The sequence below is a fragment of the Schistocerca americana genome, chromosome 1 (genome assembly GCF_021461395.2).
Source record: "Schistocerca americana isolate TAMUIC-IGC-003095 chromosome 1, iqSchAmer2.1, whole genome shotgun sequence".
NCBI lineage: Eukaryota > Metazoa > Arthropoda > Insecta > Orthoptera > Acrididae > Schistocerca > Schistocerca americana.
Window position 1 is genome coordinate 931348652 of NC_060119.1, and position 20300 is coordinate 931368951.

The 20300-nt window shown below is 39.3% G+C and overlaps 1 protein-coding gene across 1 annotated transcript in view; it reads right to left on the reverse strand.

Moving 5' to 3' along the window:
* Nucleotides 1-2627: 2627 nt before the first annotated feature.
* The window catches only part of LOC124615400 (protocadherin-like wing polarity protein stan), a 357491-nt gene continuing 339818 nt past the window's right edge, over nucleotides 2628-20300 (reverse strand). The window contains exon 44 of the mRNA XM_047143245.1: nucleotides 2628-3897. Within this exon, the coding sequence (XP_046999201.1) occupies nucleotides 3870-3897 (28 nt within the window). The 3' untranslated portion in view covers nucleotides 2628-3869. The remainder of the gene's footprint in view (nucleotides 3898-20300) is intronic.

Genomic DNA, 20300 nt, shown 5'->3' on the forward strand with positions numbered 1-20300 from the left:
TTTGATAGTAATAGAAAATTACTTCAAAATCACACCCATACCTGTTAGTATGCCAAAAACTCACATTCACTGAAGTTCGAATTTAGAACCAGTCAAGCATAATTTTGCTTGAAAATAGTGAAATAGTGTTAGATATCCTGCTAATACTGTACACTTACCATTCAAAAGATAACAAAACTTTTTTGAGTTTCTCTTTCATGGTCCACATACAATTCTTTTCATTTTTCATAAAACGACCTCAAAAGGCAATTAAATATTATTGACATAATTTTGTGCCAACTAAACAGACAAACAATCCTGGCTAAACTGTACACACAAAAGATAAGTTACAATATAATTATGTGAAACATTTCACTACAGATTTGCAATGCAGTCTACATAACAAGTGGAAGTTGAATTAAATTGAGAATAATAATTCCAGTACATGCATTTTATATACAGTATGTCAAAGCTGCACTGTGAATCAAATGCACAATGTGATAGGATAATATGAATGCCACCACAGTACAAAAACATCTATTATCACAGTAATCAAAAAGTCAATACCACACACACACACACACACACAAAAAGAGATGGCCACAATAAGGAGAAACAGACAGATTCACAGACAGACAGTCCACGTTACTTTCAGAAGTCCAGCTCCCAGCATGGAGGACACAAAGACAAAAAAAATAGATGAAAGTATTCCTAATTCTCAGAGATCAAACACTGGAAAATTCAGGATGGAATAATGACAATATAATGAAAAGGATAGTTCCTACCTACCACATAGCGGAGGTGCTGAGTCACAGATAGGCACAACAAAAATACTGTCAAATGTAGCTTTCAGCCAACAGGCCTTCATCAGAACATACATACACACACACTTACACGAATGCAACTCACACACACGTGACCACAGTCTCTGGCTGCCAAGGCCTTATCAGACAGAGACAGTGGTTATGTGTGTGCGAGTTGCATTAGCGCGCGTGTGTGTGTGTGTGTGTGTGTGTGTGTGTGTGTGTGTGTGTGTGTGTGTGTGTGTGTGCGTGTGTTGTCCAATCCTGATGAAGGCCTGTTTGGTGAAATAGTCTTTTTGTTGTGCCTATCTGGGACTTCGAATCTCCACTATATGGTGAATAGCAACTGTCCTTTTCATAATATTGTAATTCTGAGAGATCTTGATAACTTTCCTTCTGATAACAGGTCGGCCCTCTTAGCTTGGTGTCTAAGTGACAAGCCCCCATTGGGTCCACAATGTTCTCTTTCCTCCACTTACGAAAGAAGTTGTGGTTCTAAAAGCTAGGAGTGCTTTATCTATTTTTATGTGTTTCTACTGGGAGTTGCATCTCTTGAGGATAATTAATGTTTAACCTACCAGTATGTATGTATAATTTTTACAATGTAATTTTCTTTTTATCAAAATGCACAAATGTCACACAAAAATCTTGGATGTTCTTAAAGCAGTGATGTACTGACTAGTATATATGGTTCATTAATGTATGTTATGGGTGCTTAAGGATATTTATGTCATCTGACACAGCAGTTTACATTGTTTATATGCTGGGGAGAGTTCAGAAGACTTATTTCCTGTAGAACCAATAGCAGATAAACAAATGTGTTACGTCAAAAGCACGTAATATTTACGACAAGAGTTAAATTTTTTGAAATGGCATACAGAATTTTGTTCAATCCAAAGCTGAAGTGAAGATTTTATAATAGGGAATACAAAATGTAAGAACAGAATTAATCACCATGCACGTAGTTAGAAAAAAATAATGTGATACAAAATATGGAAGACTCAAAAAAGAGATATGAGAAAAAAATCACAAAAGGCTAACAGGAAGAGAATGGAAGGGAAATTTATTAAAGAAATGACAAATATGGGTGAATACGGTGGTGATATTGTCATCATGACAGGCTAAGCCCCAACATTTAAAATGGTTTGCAATAGGTAATTAAATGAGAGTTAAATTCTTTTAAATTTTCTGCCTTATAATACAGTACCTAATTCAGAAAAATTACAATTATTGCTGATTGATCCAGAGGAAGCAGAAATGCACATTCATTACACAGCTTATGTAACTCTTTAAGAAGTAAAACACATGGTTTTCCTAAAATATTTAACATACCATTAACATCTCTTGTAAAAGCTTCTAGGTAGCTTTGAATATAATGTCTGCATTAGTGTTCTACCCAGAATTTACAAAAATATTCGAATTTGTATGTTGCTCATAAAATTTAAAATTATACTTTAGTACAAGCCAATATTAAAAATATTTGTTGAGTACATCACACAATTTCCATGTATTAAAAAATTCAAATAATACCAGAAAATATACAATTTTGATTTTAAAAAACATGCAAGTTAAGTTGTAAATACTGACGATATAGTATGAAGTTCTCAGGTGAAAATGCACAGAAGACATGAGTTCATATGAAAAACATAAGAATATATACAATCACAAAAGACAAAATACAAACACACCAACCAAAAGAAGTAATTTACCTCATATCATTCTCAGTATAAAATGATAAATGTTAATTTGGATTGAAAACTTCATATCCTAGCAAGAAACAATAGTTTTCTGATACATCTGTTCTGCAAGCATTCTTTAAATACAAACTGTTCTTTTTTTGCTCAAATGTTAGTTCATTTCCATACTGATCGCAATTCTTTTAGTTCAGATTTTACTTTCCTAGCAGAACAATGTTACTCAAGAGTTCCAGGGCTAAATTAGTTCACATTGTGGTAATTAAAAAGATATATACTAATTTTCATGTGTGCATATTGATTGTTTTGCACTATTAATGACTTTCTGGTCACAGCCTGTGCTGGCATCTGCACATTTCCTGACTGTTATTCATGCAATGTTCAATGGATGAACAAAATTATCTGCCCAGGTTTTCATTAAAATTGTCACATTCATAAACATTTAATAAGTTTTACAATGACACTTCTTTATGTGTGTTGACTGTCACCTCATTACACTAGAGGACCACACATCTTTTCTTTGAAGGAAGAAATTCACAGAATAATGCTATACTTTAAAAGTTAAAAAGTATTATTTATAAATGCTAGAGTATACTGATTGTTCAGTAGTATGCAAAACAAATATTTGAGGATGCCAATTTCAAAATCTGAACAATGCCTAACTCCACACACAATCAGCTGTTTTATTGTTCAAAACCTGCAACATAAGCCTTAGATGACCCAGTTATACAGCACTTTTGTAATGCTCAGGCCAACAAAGGAAATATCTTCTTAAAAATGCTACAGACTCTTGATTGCTGGATTTTCACTGAACACTGCAGATGGTTCACTGCTTGCTTTTCAGCCACATAGGATGCAGATATTTTTCTTCATTGTCACAATGGTAGCGTACAAACAATATCACAGTTAGGTACTGGCAGTCACACATGTATTAGAGACTAAAAGTGTATAAAGTTTTTCGTTGTGAAATACTCTGCACGGAAGCAACCATGTAACGTGCAAGAACCAAAGCATAATGTTCTCACTTTGCTCACTCACTACATAGTAGTCAAGAGAAATATCTCTTACGATGGGGTGCAAATCCTCTCTTATGATGGGCTGCAACTCCTACGTAGGGACCACTTACTTTATGGCACTTAGTGATAAAATACCAGTCCATCTAAGGTAATCTTCTTCCCCAACAGAGACAAGCAAGCCTAAACACAAATGTGCTTGTTGCATCATTTTGAGAGATACATATCTCTTATTACACTTTTTAAAATAAATAGAAATTAAAATACTGCAGACTCTCCATTGTTGAGAAAAAGAAAGCAAGCAGAGGAAGGAGTAGTGTTTACATGTATGTCTTCCACATGACAGATCATGTCCACTGTTCTGTCTTTGAACAGAATATTCAAACTGGTGTCTCACTCATATCTTTCCTGCAAAAAATAAGGCATATTAAAGGCAATTAAAACAGGAAATTATTCTATCATTACATGTAACAAATGATATGTTGTACTGTGAAATTATTTTGCAGAAGGTGCATGGGTGTCATACAATATTCGTCAACAAAATTGACACCTTTTATTCTAATGAAGTAAAGCTCAGATATTTAAAAAATATTCAGTTTATAAGTGCAACAGAATAACATTTCTGTCACATTATATAGCAAATGTGATACTCACTGACGAGCCAGAACATAATGACCACCTCCTTGATAGCTAGTTCACCCCTCTTTAGAATGAAATACACAACTGATACTGTTTATCAGGGATCTGACAGTTTATTGGTAGGTTCGTGGTGGTATGTAGCATTAGATGCACTGATCATGTAATTCACATAAATAATGGGCCACTAATTTGAATATGCTGTGATGGTGCCTGATAGTGACCCAGATGAGTGCCATAGAATTTACACCAGATGAATCTGGTTGCCAAAACATCAACGAGAGTTTACTACAATGCTTCTCCAACCACTGTAGCACAGTTCTGCCACCGAAACACAGACAGTTATACTGGTGAAAGATGACATCACTGTCCGGGAAGACTCTAAGCATGAAGGGATGCAGATGGTTCACAGCTATCAGTGTGTCTTCAATTACTACCACAGGTCCCATGCAAGCATAATACTGCTCCCACTAGCCTGCGTCCATGGTCCACTGCATGTTTTGAGCCGCCATTCACCTCAATGGTGGCATTTGTGGAGAGGACCATCGACATAGTGTAGCGAAAATGTGCTTCACTTGAAGAGCCGACATGTTTCCATTGATTGACGGTCAAATCCCAATGGTCCCATGCCTACTGCAATCCTAACTGATGATGTTTTCATGTCAACATGTGAACACATAGGGGCTGTCTGCAGCTGAGTTCCATGTTCAACAATGTAGGATGAACAGAGTGCTCTGAAACACTTGTGCATGCACCAGTATTGTGCCCTTTCTACAGAGATGGCACAGAACACCATCTATCCTACTTTACAGAGTGGACAGGCCTCCAAACCCCATGTTCTGTGCAGAGTCATGGGCATCCAACCATTTAGCACACCTAGTGGTAGTTTCACTGTCCTTCTGCCTCTTTCCATAGATGCTCACGACAGTAGCACATGAACATTTTAGCAGATTAGCCATTTTCGAGATGCTCATTCACAAGCTTCTGTAATAATCATCTGCCCTTTTTCAACGTCACTTATTTCAACAGATTTCCCCATTTGCAGCCCTTATCTTTGCTAGTGTGATCCCCCACCCATGTCTGTTCCACTTACAGACTTTTGTTACCATGTCATGTACCTGCAATGGCACCAGGTGGCATCCAGTGTTGTGTCGGGCAGTGGTCATAATGTTTTGGCTTATCAGCGTCAGCCACTCTATAAAATAAATAAATAAATTCAATGTCAATGTGAATTTTGCCACCTTTCCCCAGCATGGATAACAGGGATTTCAATAAAAATCTCTGTGTGTACTTTCGACTAGTCACTGTTAGTTCCACAGATGATTTCATGTCAGGCTTTTGGACATGACACAATATTTATAAAAAAAAAAGTGCTGTGTAGGACTTGGCACTCTGAAAAATGCAGCCATCTTTTGTTTCAAATAACCAATTTTTTATGATGATGATGACATCATGGTTTCCTCCTTGACACAGCAATTCTCTTGCTCATCTTATGGAATAAGCATGAATTTGACTATAAAAGCTAAGCTTTGTCTTAAAGATGTGGTTATAGGCCATGCAGAAAAACTGATTGCTGTCATGAACAGATAAAATTAAAATGGATGCTGGCTTTCTTATGTGCTATCACAGTGTGGTGTTTGGCATTAAGTACTTATAAGTATAGCTCCAGAAATGTCTTGGGTATATGCCCGATTTGAAATAGTCAGTGAAACAAAGGGTTATTTATCAGTGGTTTAACATTCTTTTATTTTGCATTGCCACTTGAGCTTTCATGAGCAAGTTGTTTCCTGTTGATAGAAATGTCACATTCAGCTAGGTTTCACTGTAATTGCAAGCACTGATCACCAGCTATATGCCTGCCAATCTGAGGTTCTGATAAAATACCAATTTAAGTAGTCTGGAATCACCTATCTGCATAAGTGTCCATACCACCATAAATGGCCTTTAAACAGGAGGAACTCCATGCTGTGCATGTTACACAGCCTAATAAAAAAGTAAATAAAATATCCAGAAAGAGAGTAGGAAATGAAACAAAACTTCATGGGTGAGAAGACATGTGACATACTTCAACACTTAAAAAACTGAGTCAAATTTGCAATGAACTTGGCAGTATGAGCCCACTTATCAGTATGACACAGTATCCTCTTCTTGTCAGGCTGCATGCAATGATTTGGTTGCAAATGGTATCACAAAGCATTTGTACTCTCGAGGCAACTGTTGCTGCTGGGCACTGATATCCTAGATAATAGCAGTGAGATGGAGTTGTCGTCCAAGCTAGTTCTGCAAGTGTTCTATAAGGGTCAGATCAAGGCATCTTGCTGGCCAGAGGAGGACCTCAACATCATGCACACAGTTTAAAGAGATGTGTGCCACATGAGGACAAGCACAGTTCTGCTGAAAGATTGGAACATTATACTGTTGCATGAGAGGGAACACATGAGGACACAGGATGTTCATGATGAACCATTGTGCCCTCAGAGTTCCCCCAATCACTATCAGCTGTGACCTGAAGTCATACCTGACACCCCATCGCAACACTTGGAGTAACACCCTGTGCCTCTCCAGAACATTGGAAGAATGGGAATTCTCCTCAGGTCACTGCCATATTCATCAGTCATCCATAGTAATGCAGAACTGTGAAACATCAGTGAACACAATACAATTCCATTCACCAGCAGTCCATGCTATCCAGTCATTGCATCACACCAAATGCAGCTGTTTGTGCTGTGGTGTGGCAATCTATGCATGGGACGATAATTCCCTAGTGCAGCTGCCGCTAGTCTCCAACCAATGGACCAATGGTACAGGATGACACAAAATATTGCAGAGTCCATTACTTGTTCTTGAAAGGAAGCAGTAGATGTTACAATATCTCGACCCTCCCTCGTTGTACTCACGCATGGTTGACTGGAACCTTGACACTGAGTATGCCTGCTCTCAAGTTCCTCTGAAGTCCAACGTTGATCTACTGTCACATCTGAATGCCCCACTAATCTGGATCTTGCAGTATTTCACCAGTTAGCCAAATGGAGATTGTTTCAAACTCTGTAAGGTGTTGATTATGTCACCTCTCATGGGTATGCGACATTTTCATGTCCTTCACAGTGATCACTCAATGTCTGATGCTATTCACACACCTTACTTCCTCCATGAGGCCTAGTAACAACACTAAACATGAACAACATTAATACACTCTAGCAGCACTTCCACCAGTCATGGAGAATTGCAACTAATCTTTTACATCCCTATGAATGGTGTGAACATGTACGAAGTTACATTGACATCTGATCATGTCTTCTGGGTGCTTCAATTTTTTGTCAGGCGTTATATATCCACAGAACTTCAGCATTTTATATGTAACCTTGACATTTCAGAATTGCAGAGAGGCATTCCACATGAAAAGTTCCCAGATGGTTCGTGTCTCTTCTGTACAGGTGCCAAATCATAAAGTAGAATGGAAAACATTATTCCCCGGTAGAGGAGCAGTTCAGATTTTTGATGTAAACAACAGGCAGTTCATACCCTTCAGTTCAATTTGGTATAGGCAGCAGCATTAGGAATGCTGGTAGCAATTCCCATCTCGAAGTGACTGTCACCTACAATTTTGCTTCTAATATACCATACACAAAAGCAGTCAATTTTTCAAGCTGTTATTCAGCTAAGTTTGAAGGGGCAAGGAGGAAGAATAGGGTTTACCATGCTGTCAATGGTGTGATCATCAGAGCCTGCTTTGCATGGTACCCTGTTAAGTCGAGGGCAAAAAATGATTTTCAAACCTCTGATGTGAGGCTGCCCTGAAAGAGGGGTGTGTTGTGAGAGTAGCATCGGCCTGCTTTATAAACCTGTTTTTCAGGGGCTACACATGCATATGGCGCAGCTGGGGGATGGACAGAGAATGGGCATAGGAGGGAATGGGTAGCCAGAGGGGAGTTAGAGGTGATGGACATAAGGAGGAAGGAGGAGTGGAACACAGAGAGAGGGGGAGACGTGATTAGGGAGAGGGGAGGCAAGAGATGGATACAGAGAGGGGAGGAAGGAGGAGCTGAAGTGGTATAGGGGAGGCAGGAGGTGGTGGATAGGAAGAGAGGGGAGGAGGAAATAGACTGAAAGATGGGGTCAGAGGAGAGTGACAGAGAGAGACAGAGAGAGAGAGAGAGAGAGAGAGAGAAGGACATGATTAACAGAGAGAGGGGGAGAAAGAGAAGATGGATACAGAGATAGGGGGGGAGGAGGAGGTGGACAGTGGAAGAGGCAGGAGGAGGAGGAGGAGGAGGAGGAGGAGGAGGAGGAGGTGATGGTCAGATAACAGAGAAGGTGGAAGGAAGATATAGACAAAGTAGTGGTAGACAGACAGTGAGGCAAGGGTGGAAGAAATGGCCACACACACTGCATTGATAGGGAGGGGGGAGGAGGAGGTGATGGATATATTGGGAGAATGGGAGCAGGAGGTAGCAGACAGAGACAGGGATGGAAGAGATGAGCACACATGCAGTGAGTGGGTGGGGGGAGCAGGAGTTGATGGGTAGATAGTGAGAGAGAGAGAGAGAGAGAGAGAGAGAGAGAGAGAGAGAGAGAGAGAGAGAGTGAGAGAGAGAGAGAGAGATGGAAAATGGGAGAGGAGGAAGGAGGGATGGACAGAGAAAAGGGGGTAGGTAAGGATGGAGAGAGGGGTGAAGGAGGAGGAGATGGACAAATAGAAGTGGGAGGGTAAGATGGACAGAGAGACGGGGGAGGGAGAGTTGGACAGAGAGAGGGATGGAGGAGGAGACGAGTGCAATATACGTGCAAGTGCATATGCAGGTGAAGCCGCGGGGAAAAGATTAGTTATAAATGTCAGGGGAACTGGTATGCCTGAGGTCACAGGCTGATAAAAAGTTAGAAACAGGAGTAATGGTGGTCCCCTCATTCTAGGCAGACTGCAACAGGTGTTGGCTAAGGTGAGGCCATGTGGCTAATGGCAGCACAACCTCAGTGGTGCAATATGCTTTATTGTTATTTCATCGCCGGCCGAGGTGGCCGAGCGGTTCTAGGCGCTACAGTCTGGAACCACGTGACCGCTACGGTCGCAGGTTCGAATCCTGCCTCGGGCATGGATGTGTGTGATGTCCTTAGGTTAGTTAGGTTTAAGTAGTTCTAAGTTCTAGGGGACTGATGACCTCAGAAGTTAAGTCCCATAGTGCTCAGAGCCATTTGAACCATTTGTTCTTTCATCTGCTGTTTGCGAAGTATATCCACATACAGTTGCACAAGAAGTTGTATTTTGAACTGGTAAGATAACTAGATTTAGATGTGTTTAGATCAGATGAATAAAACTTATGTCACACTATTGCTTCATGTCACACTATTGCTTCATGTCACACTATTGCTTCATGTCACACACTGGTCCTGGTAAGTGAAGGTATGCTTATTTACTTGTGTTTATGCTCATTGTAGTGAAAGATAATTACAGATGGCCTTCTGGTTGCAACAGAGTGCAGAAATTTAATAGTCATGGAGAATCTTGTGAGGCTGGGCAAATCAGAACTATCCTGGTGTTTCACGTATAAAGTCACACTTAGCACCTTGGTTTGTATGATATCCCACTGGGATCACTGATTCAGCAAAGTTATATTGACGAGACAAATGTTTTGATTTAGTGGTTTTAGTCAAGGCTCCTTGAGTTCTGGTGGAATTTGTCTTTTATTTGAAACTGATACTGATGTACACCGACTTAAATGGAGGACACAGGGCCTCAACAAGTTGTCTGTTTTTACCAGAAGTGTTGGGTACGGTATTTATTTTATGGTCAAACAACCTCTATCCATGCTCAGCATTTAATTCAAAGGTTTTACATGTACCACCAACTGGGATACAACAGAACAACTTGAGCAGGGCAGGTAATGCAGATGAGATTTTGGCTGGCTGGGGAGTTGCTGATGTGGACAGAGTTCCAACAATCAATAGGTAGGTTCACAGTAGTGCTAGATTCCAAATGCCTGTAACTCAGGCATCCATGGTTGTTAACAGTTCTTTTTCATAGAGATGGTGAATGTTTTGTCCTTTTCACCTAACTTTGCACAAAATTGATGCTAAACACTAATTGACAGATGAATAAGTTACAATATACAGCTTGCACAGTAAGAATAATGAAATGACCTCAAAACAGATCATTTACAGCCATGAATTAAATCTACTATCTTTGTCAAGCTAAATAAAGCTGTCCTCAACCAAAAGGTTTGTATGAACACCCCCATCCTTCACTAGGCGTGGTCCTATTGGAGGTGGTATCCCCTAGTCTGCTTCTGATCTCTGATCTAACTCTCCTAGCCAGTTATAAGGAGATCTAGTTTAATGTGGACTCGAAACCACTAGGCACCTTTGCATTTTTCGAATTTATAAATCACTGCCACATGTGAAAGAAGTGATAAATGATGATAAATTCCTAGACCAACTGGGCATCAAACATTGCCCATTTGGATTTGTAGTTTGCCGCTATCCACTGAGCCATGTCAATCAAGCTAATGACAGTCAATAATCCCAAACAACTGACGAAAATACTCTATCTTGTTTCTTCTACCTCCAAATTCTTTTAATGAATGACTGCTATAAGATGAAATTTATGCCAAAATTACACTCTTTCAATCTACTTAACTGGACAATACATTGTTAACAGTCTAACAAAAATATGGAACTAGTATATAGTCATTTTATCACAGGAGCTAAATGCATTTAAGTCACAAAGTCAGTGCAAAACATGATAAATAATACACAACAAATGGTATTAATAGAAAATACTAGTTACAAAAACATATTCATGAGAAAGTGCACTAAAGTCTAGTCTTACCTCTTCCCTTCATCACCAAAAAAAGGAATGCATGAAATAAAAAAGTTTTCACAGATCAATAAATGAAACTTACTTTCTAATCTATTACTCAATTACACAAACAATAATTGTACCAACACAATATATGAATAAATTGAAGAGAGGCACAACTATCTAAGGAGGAAACTCAAATATTTCATTTCAGCTGCAACAAATTGTTCTCCCAAGACTATTATATAAAGCGTGGCAGAAGCAATGACATACGTTTAGCAGAATTTCCACACTCTGAAGTACAATAAAAGACACACAAAACATGAAATGCAGTAAATGATTTATTGGGAAAATGTCTGTAATGGAATTTTCCCAGTGTTTTTCAAAAGTAATCCTGAAATGAGGGCTGGTAATTACAGTACACTGTTGAAATGATCCACAAAAGTTCTGTGGCCATAACACATGAGCGGAAGAGGAGAGGAGCAGGAAAGTGGAAAGATGATGGGCGGGTTCATTGAGGGTGAGGGGACATGGACAAGGAAAAGGTGAAAGGATAGAGGGGGCAAAAACTGCTGGGTGGAGGGTGTGGTGACAATAGGTTCGCATAGGTGAGATGGGGATAATTTTGGGAGTGGAGAATGTGTTGTAGGAGCTAGATTTGGAAAGGGGAGGCAGGGGGAGGTGGATAGGGAATGGACTGAAGGATGGGGTCAGAGGGAGAGGGAGAGGGAGAGGGAGAGGGAGAGGGAAAGGGAGAGGGAGAGGGAGGGAGGGAGAAGGAGGTGACTGACAGAGAGGAGGGGGAGGGAGAAGGATGTTATTAACCTCTAGAGGGAGAAAGAAAAGACGGACACAGAGATAGGGGAGGAGGAGATGGACAGTGGAAGAGGCAGGAGGAGGAGGAGGAGGAGGAGGAGGAGGAGGAGAGAGAAAGGGGGAAGAGGTGATGGTCAGATAACAGAAAATCTGGTAGCCGTGGGGAAGATGCATGTGGCCCAGACTGTGAGGGAACCACTGAAATCAAGGATGTTATGTTCAGCTCCATGTTGTGCCACAGAATGGTCTACTTTGCTCTTTGCCATAGTTTCATGGTTGCCATTCATTCTGGTTGACAGCTGGTTGGTACCCACATCAATATCTGGCCTCTGATGGGATAGAACAAGCCTGTGACACGACTGGCATAGGTATTACTGGGTGGGTGGATTGGGCAGTCTTGCACCTGGGTCTTCCACAGGAGATTATCCCTGTGGCAGGGGCTGGGATTGGGAGTGGCATAGGGATGGACTGGGATGTTGTGGAGGTTGGATGTGTGACTGAGTAGCACTTTAGGAGGGGTGGGAAGGATCTCAGGTAGGATGTCCTGCCTTTCAGGACATGATGACAGTTAATCAAAGGTCTGACAAAGGATGAGCACTTCTCTGTAGCTGGTGCTTGGGAATGGTGGATGGATTGGGAGTGTTTGGGGAAATGGGAGGGGATATATGTTTACAGACTAGATCTGGAGGATAGTATCTGTCTGTGAAGGCTTTGGTGAGGTCTTCAGTATACTGGGCAAGAGAATTCTTGTCACTGCAGATATACTGTCCCTGAATTGTATGGGATGCATTTTTTAGAGTGGAAGTGATGGCAACTGTCGAACTGCACGTATTGCTGGAGGTTAATGGGTTTAATGTGGACAGAGATGTGGATGGAGCCATCAGAGAAGAGGATGTCAACATCCAGGAACATAGTGGGTTGAGAGGAGCATCTGAGGAGATAAGGTACTGAGGTTGTGAAGGAATGGGGATAGGTTCTCTTGGCACTGAGTCCATATCATGAAGATATCTTCAATGAAAGTGAACCAGAGTGGGGGTTTAGGCTTTTGGGAGGCTAGGAAGCTTTCCTCTGCATTGTCCATAAACGGGTTGCTATAGGAGGCTACCCACCCAGTACTTCCGATTCCTGTGCTGTCACAGATTTATCAGAGACTGGGCTACGTGTGAAAGCAACCATGCCATATACCAGCTCTGCTGCAATCATTGCTCAAATTTTTATATCAGTACGACTATCAACCAGTGGTCCACCATGATGAACAACCACTGCCAAACTGTGGACAGGAGCATGGTAGATCCCCTGTGCCACAATGTGCAGCTGAACATAACAGACTTGATTTCAATGGCTGCTTCACAACTCAGGCCATCTGGATGCTCCCCTCAACCAACAGCTTTGTTCTCTGCTCCTGTATTTATCCCAGTCCAAACCTACTGTAACCCACTGTCCCTATATCCTCCACCCAACAGTTTCTGCCCTCTCTGTCCTATCACCTCCTCCCTGTTCATGTCCCCTCACCCCTCATTGTGTGTTGCCCTCTGCCAGTGCACCCAACCACCTTCTCCCCTTCCCTGCTCCCCCCCCCCCCCCCCAACCAAACACATCTGTGCCTCACAGCCTTCAGATCGAACTGTACTCTACTGTCCCTCCCTTATCCTGCACAACTCTGGATTGCCATTTTTTCATTCAAAGTGACAGCTGTATTGTGATCTGAGCTGTGAGCTGCCAGAGCTGGAGATGGCAGTTGTGTGCATGAGGTGTGCCAATTTGTATTAACATGTGTGAGGTTTTTTTTTCTGAAGTTGTCTTTGCCCTAAAGCTAAAACTGTAACAGTCTTTTTTTTGTGCTTGCCTGCAACTCAATGTGTCATCTTCAAGACAAGTAGTATCTATACTTTTCCTAATATTGTTGATATTCCAACCTGGAGTTTCTGTTGTTTAAGAAAAGAGATAAACCTTTTAAGTTACTATTTATGTATACTTCCTTAGGTAACTGCAGTTTTTGGCTGTCTCAGTACATCTCTGAGTTTTGCCTGCAAGGAGTGGGGAAATAGACTACACTTTAGCCACATGTAATCAACTGTTCCATCTAAACTAAATTACAACTTAATATGCTCTTATTAACACACAACACACAATACTTCAATGATCACATAGTGTTTGTCTCTTTCTCACCACTGGCACTGCTGCCATCGTTTCATACCTCCTCATTCACATATTCCCCCTCGCTCATACCTTCTCTTCTGTTGACATTCTTTATACATGTATTTCTGTCTCTAATAGCTAATAGCTGTTTAGTTTGCTCCCAGATGTATTGTTTGAGATTATGTTCAGTAACTGGAAGGTGTCAGCATTCCTAATTAGGTATGTCACTTCACCCTGAGGGTGTTCATGTCTCCTAGCTTCCGCTTGGAGTGGGCATGTGAACATACGAGGAGATCCCTTATTCGCCACAGTCACACAATGCTGACAGTCTCTTTCCTTTCTGGGTACATATTAGGTGTAACGGCTGTGTTCTGTAATGAAGCCCATTGTGTAAGCTACCATTTCATGATGTTGATCTCAGTGGGTGTTATAAATACATTTCAACAACAAATAATGTTTTTTTAAGGAATACAGAATAGGAAAAATTTATATCTTGCTATTTATGTTAACTGTAGTGGTAATTATTATGTTGCATGTATTGTAAGCAGCGTGAGCAAGGTGTAGTGGCAGCAGAGCCACCTATCAGAGATGACCTGGACCGCAGAAGCTGCTTGACATCTACAACATGAATCTGAGAAGATCCGGCCGACAACACTGGAGGCTGCTATTATTATTATTATTATTATTATTATTATTATTATTATTTTCTTTACTTTCTCAGACGTTACGTCTGGTTAAAAATGGGACGTGACACGGACCTTGATCAAGCGTCACTCCCTTTTAACTGTACGGTATATGTTATATTGCATTTAGGAACTTTCGGGTAATTGAACATGTATCAATAATTACGGATTTCTGTAATTGTATATATAAGTTTGGATGTAGCTGTATTGTATTGATGTACTACTACTATTATTATTATTATTATTATTTCCTTCACTTTCTCAGACGTTAAGCCCGGTTAAAAATGGAGTGACGTGGACCTTGATCAAGCGTTACTTCCTTTTAACTGTACGGTATGTGTTATATTGCATTTAGGAACTTTCGGGTAATTGAACATGTATCAATAATTACAGATTTCTGTAGTTGTATATATATGTTTGGATGTAGCTGTATTGCATTGATGTACTGGTGGATATTGTGTGGTATGACTCCTGTAGTTGATAGTATAATTGGTATGATGTCAACTTTATCCTGATGCCACATGTCTTTGACTTCCTCAGCCAGTTGGATGTATTTTTCAATTTTTTCTCCCGTTTTCTTTTGTATGTTTGTTGTATTGGGTATGGATATTTCGATTAGTTGTGTTAATTTCTTCTTTTTATTGGTGAGTATGATGTCAGGTTTGTTATGTGGCGTTGTTTTATCTGTTATAATGGTTCTGTTCCAGTATAATTTGCATTCATCATTCTCCAGTACATTTTGTGGTGTATACTTGTATGTAGGAACGTGTTGTTTTAAAAGTTTATGTTGTAAGGCAAGCTGTTGATGTATTATTTTTGCGACATTGTCATGTCTTCTGGGGTATTCTGTATTTGCTAGTATTGTACATCCGCTTGTGATGTGATCTACTGTTTCTATTTGTTGTTTACAAAGTCTGCATTTATCCGTTGTGGTATTGGGATCTTTAATAATATGCTTGCTGTAATACCTGGTGTTTATTGTTTGATCCTGTATTGCAATCATGAATCCTTCTGTCTCACTGTATATATTGCCTTTTCTTAGCCATGTGTTGGATGCGTCTTGATCGATGTGTGGCTGTGTTAGATGATACGGGTGCTTGCCATGAAGTGTTTTCTTTTTCCAATTTACTTTCTTTGTATCTGTTTATGTTATGTGATCTAAAGGGTTGTAGAAGTGGTTATGAAATTGCAGTGGTGTAGCCGATGTATTTATATGAGTGATTGCCTTGTATATTTTGCTAGTTTCTGCTCGTTCTAGAAAGAAGTTTCTTAATTTGTCTACCTGTCCATAATGTAGGTTTTTTATGTCGATAAATCCCCTTCCTCCTTCCTTTCTGCTTAATGTGAATCTTTCTGTTGCTGAATGTATGTGATGTATTCTATATTTGTGGCATTGTGATCGTGTAAGTGTATTGAGTGCTTCTAGGTCTGTGTTACTCCATTTCACTACTCCAAATGAGTAGGTCAATATTGGTATGGCATAAGTATTTATAGCTTTTGTCTTGTTTCTTGCTGTCAATTCTGTTTTCAGTATTTTTGTTAGTCTTTGTCTATATTTTTCTTTTAGTTCTTCTTTAATATTTGTATTATCTATTCCTATTTTTTGTCTGTATCCTAGATATTTATAGGCATCCGTTTTTTCCATCGCTTCTATGCAGTCGCTGTGGTTATCCAATATGTAATCTTCTTGTTTAGTGTGTTTTCCCTTGACTATGCTATTTTTCTTACATTTGTCTGTTCCAAAAGCCATATTTATATCATTGTTGAATACTTCTGTTATCTTTAGTAATTGGTTGAGTTGTTGATTTGTTGTTGCCAGTAGGTTTAGATCATCCATGTATAGCAAATGTGTGATTTTGTGTTGATATCTTCCAGCAATATTATATCCATAATTTGTATTATTTAGCATGTTGGATAGTGGGTTCAGAGCAAGGCAGAACCAGAAAGGACTTAATGAGTCTCCTTGGTATATTCCACGCTTAATCTGTATTGGCTGTGATGTGATATTATTTGAATTTGTTTGGATATTAAGTGTGGTTTTCCAATTTTTCATTACTATGTTTAGGAACTGTATCAATTTAGGATCTACTTTATGTATTTCCAATATTTGTAGTAACCATGAGTGGGGTACACTATCAAAAGCTTTTTGGTAATCAATGTATGCGTAGTGTAGCGACCTTTGTTTAGTTTTAGCTTGATATGTCACCTCTGCATCTATTATCAGTTGCTCTTTACATCCTCGTGCTCCTTTGCAACAGCCTTTTTGTTCTTCATTTATAATTTTGTTCTGTGTTGTATGTGTCATTAATTTCTGTTTAATGACTGAAGTTAATATTTTGTATATTGTTGGTAGGCATGTTATGGGGCGATATTTAGCTGGGTTCGCTGTGTCTGCTTGATCTTTAGGTTTCAGATATGTTATTCTGTGTGTAAGTGTATCAGGGAATGTGTATGGGTCTGCAATGTAACTGTTAAATAATTTAGTTAGATGTGAATGTGTTGAGGTGAACTTCTTTAACCAGAAATTTGCTATTTTATCATTTCCAGGGGCTTTTCAGTTGTGAGTAGAATTAATTGCTTGGGTGACTTCATGTTGCAAAATTATCACTTCAGGCTTTTGTGGTATCATCTTGTACGTGTCTGTTTCTGCTTGTATCCATCGTGCATGCCTGTTATGTTGTACCGGGTTTGATCATATGTTGCTCCAGAAGTGTTCCATGTCTGTTATGTTTGGTGGATTGTTTATTTTAATGTGTGTGTTATCTATTGTCTGGTAAAATTTCTTTTGGTTTGTGTTGAATGTTTGGTTTTGTTTCCTTCTATTTTCACTTTTTTTGTATCTTCTGAGTCGTTTGGCTAATGCTTGTAATTTCTGCTTCTTTTCGTCTAATTGCTCTGTCGCTTCTTGTTGTGAGATTTTACCTAACCTTTTTCGTTTTTTTTCCGAGATTTCATTTCTTATAAATTGTGTTAGCTGTCTGATGTCTTTTCTCAGTTTTTCTATTTTGATCTGTAGCCTGTGTTGCCATGCTGGTTTTGTGGGTTTCTTCTGTGTGTTGGTTGGTTCTGATCTCTGCCTAGTGTGTATATTTAGTGTAGTGAGTGCTCCTATATAAACCAGTAGTTGTAACTCTTCCATAGTTGTGTTTTCATTTATTTTGTTGTGTATGATTGTGTTGATAGTTTTTATTGTTGTTTCGACTTGTGGGTTATTTGGTGGTCTATGCAAGAATGGTCTAATGTCTGTATTTGTGTCTTTGTATTCTATATATGTTAGCTGAAATTTTTCTTCTATATCTAACATCTGTGTCACTTCGTGTTCTATTTGTGCTTGTTCTGGTGGCTGTCTTAGATTTCGTTTTCCTCTGATTGTTTAATTGGTGCGTGTTGTTCTTTGTTTGTTTGCTCTGGGATGTTTGAGTCCATTACTGTATTTTCTTCTTCTTCTTCTGATTGCACATTATTTTGTTCCAGTATTTGTTGTACTTGTTGTTTGATGTTTTCTAATTCTGACTGGGGTATCCTGTTATTTTTTATTATTACACGGATCTAATCAGCTAGTCGTTGTTCTGTTAAAAATTTTAATTCTGGGTATCTGGTAATAAATGTTGTGTATACTTGTGATCTGTATCCAGTTGTGTTGGTTCCTAGGTTTGTTGCTTGGTAATAACAGAACATGAGGTGTCGATTAACTTCATCTGACCATCTCATCCTCTGTCTTTGTTTTCCTTCTAGGGTGGTTGCAGGAAGCATATCCTGCAAAACACCTCTATTTGGATTTAAATCATTTTCCAGTTGGCTAGCAGTGTCGTTACCATTGTGGGCGAGCATAGGGTTCAAGCATCGTCCCCGACCATGACGGCGCTTGTCCGAGGCTTCTTTAGTTCTGTCCTGAACCAACTAATCACACTAAAAGGGGGGTTAGCCCTATTAGTGGTTTGTTCTTTTCGTCGCCTTTTACGACTGGCAGAACATACCGGAGGCCTATTCTTTTCCCGGGCCTCCACAGGGATTATTATTATTATTATTATTATTATGGTTGTAATGCATTAAAAGGTGAAGGTGCTTCTTTGTCTGTGGTCAAAAAGGGTCTTTTTCTTTTATTGAGTACGTGAAGTCAGAGAGAGACTTGGAAATTTGGTGATGTATAAGACTGCATACATCTATGTTAACATGTGGGAAGGTATTCAAACAAGCATATATTAATTCTCAACTTAGAGACAAGTTATTTGTTTTACTTTTCTGTGATGAGTAAGCTTAGTCTGGATGTAGTACAAAAATAGTTGGTTAATTAGCTGATTTTAACTCAACACCATGCGAGTAATGCAGATGCCAGACAGAGATTCATTGCAATAATCCTCAGGAAAAGTAGTCCATCAACAAAAGAAGTAACTCACAAAACACTCATTTGACGAAGACTTTAATATTTCTCGTCAGTATCAGGTCTGTACCAGATAGGATTTGTAAAGGAAATACAGAAGATCCAAATAAGAGCAACACATTTCATTACAGGTTCATTTAGTGAACACGAAAGCATCATAGAGATGTTCAGCCAAATCCAGTGTCAGACTCTGCAAGGCAGGTGTTATGCTTTAACGTACAGTCTACCATTAAAATTTCAAGAGTGTACATTCCTAGAAGAGTCAATCAGTATACTGCTTTGTCTTAACAATATCTCACAAACAGACCATCAAGATAAAATTAGAGAGATTCAGGCCCACTTGGAGGCTTACCAGCAATCGTTCTTCCCATAAACCATACCTGATTGGAACAGGAAAAGTTACTTCGTGGTACACAAAGCACCCTCTGCCACTTGCTGACAGGTGGCTTGTGGAGTGTAAATGTATATGTAGATGTAGATTTCATAATTGTAGCTATAAAAAGTTATATCTCGTCTTTTTGGCAATTTTTAATTCAACACACTTACATGAAAGCAGAAATAATATTTAAACAATAACAGGTCAAGCAATTACAACAGATCAGATGCTTATCAATTTAAAAATAAAAATTACAGTATCTTTTAATATCTTTTGCAAAAATGAAATTATTTCTTCAATGCAATTGTCTATGCAATGAGACCTCTGAAACAGACATATTCCTAGGTGGCTCACACAGGTTAAAAAAGTATCATCTTTTCACCTCACTGAAAGAATATATACTTGGTGATTATTCAAAGGTTTCTGGGTGATAAACATGAGAACACATTACACTATGTGTATCTCCCAAAGAACAATCATACTGAATTCCACAATAAAACACGAATGCACTGCACTCAGCATATCTCATGGAAACGTTAATGATAAATATTCAACAACAATTATAATTCTCCCAACAGTTGTAGTCACGAATGACTGTGGTTGAGTTTAGGATCAGCATTCTCTGGCAAACAATGATCATTCAGTAGTGCTCTGTTGTTAATGTCAGAGACAATGCGAGCATTAAACCTGCTCGTAGCAAGTTATTTAGTAAATTTTTAGTCCATTTGCTGCAAGTTGTCATCGCTGATAATGGTGGTAAGTGATGAGTTCGGCACAAACATGCGAGACACATAATCTGCAGGGTACACACTGTCTTCATGTGCACAGCAAGTGTATGTGTGTATCACAACTGTCGTTTGGAACCAGTAATGATGCAATCTGTCTGTGCCTTGACTTGTGCGAACTGCCATCAGTCACGAACTGGAATTCATAATTAAGTCGCACTGGGTCAAAATTATCATCAGACCACGGGACATGTTTACATCT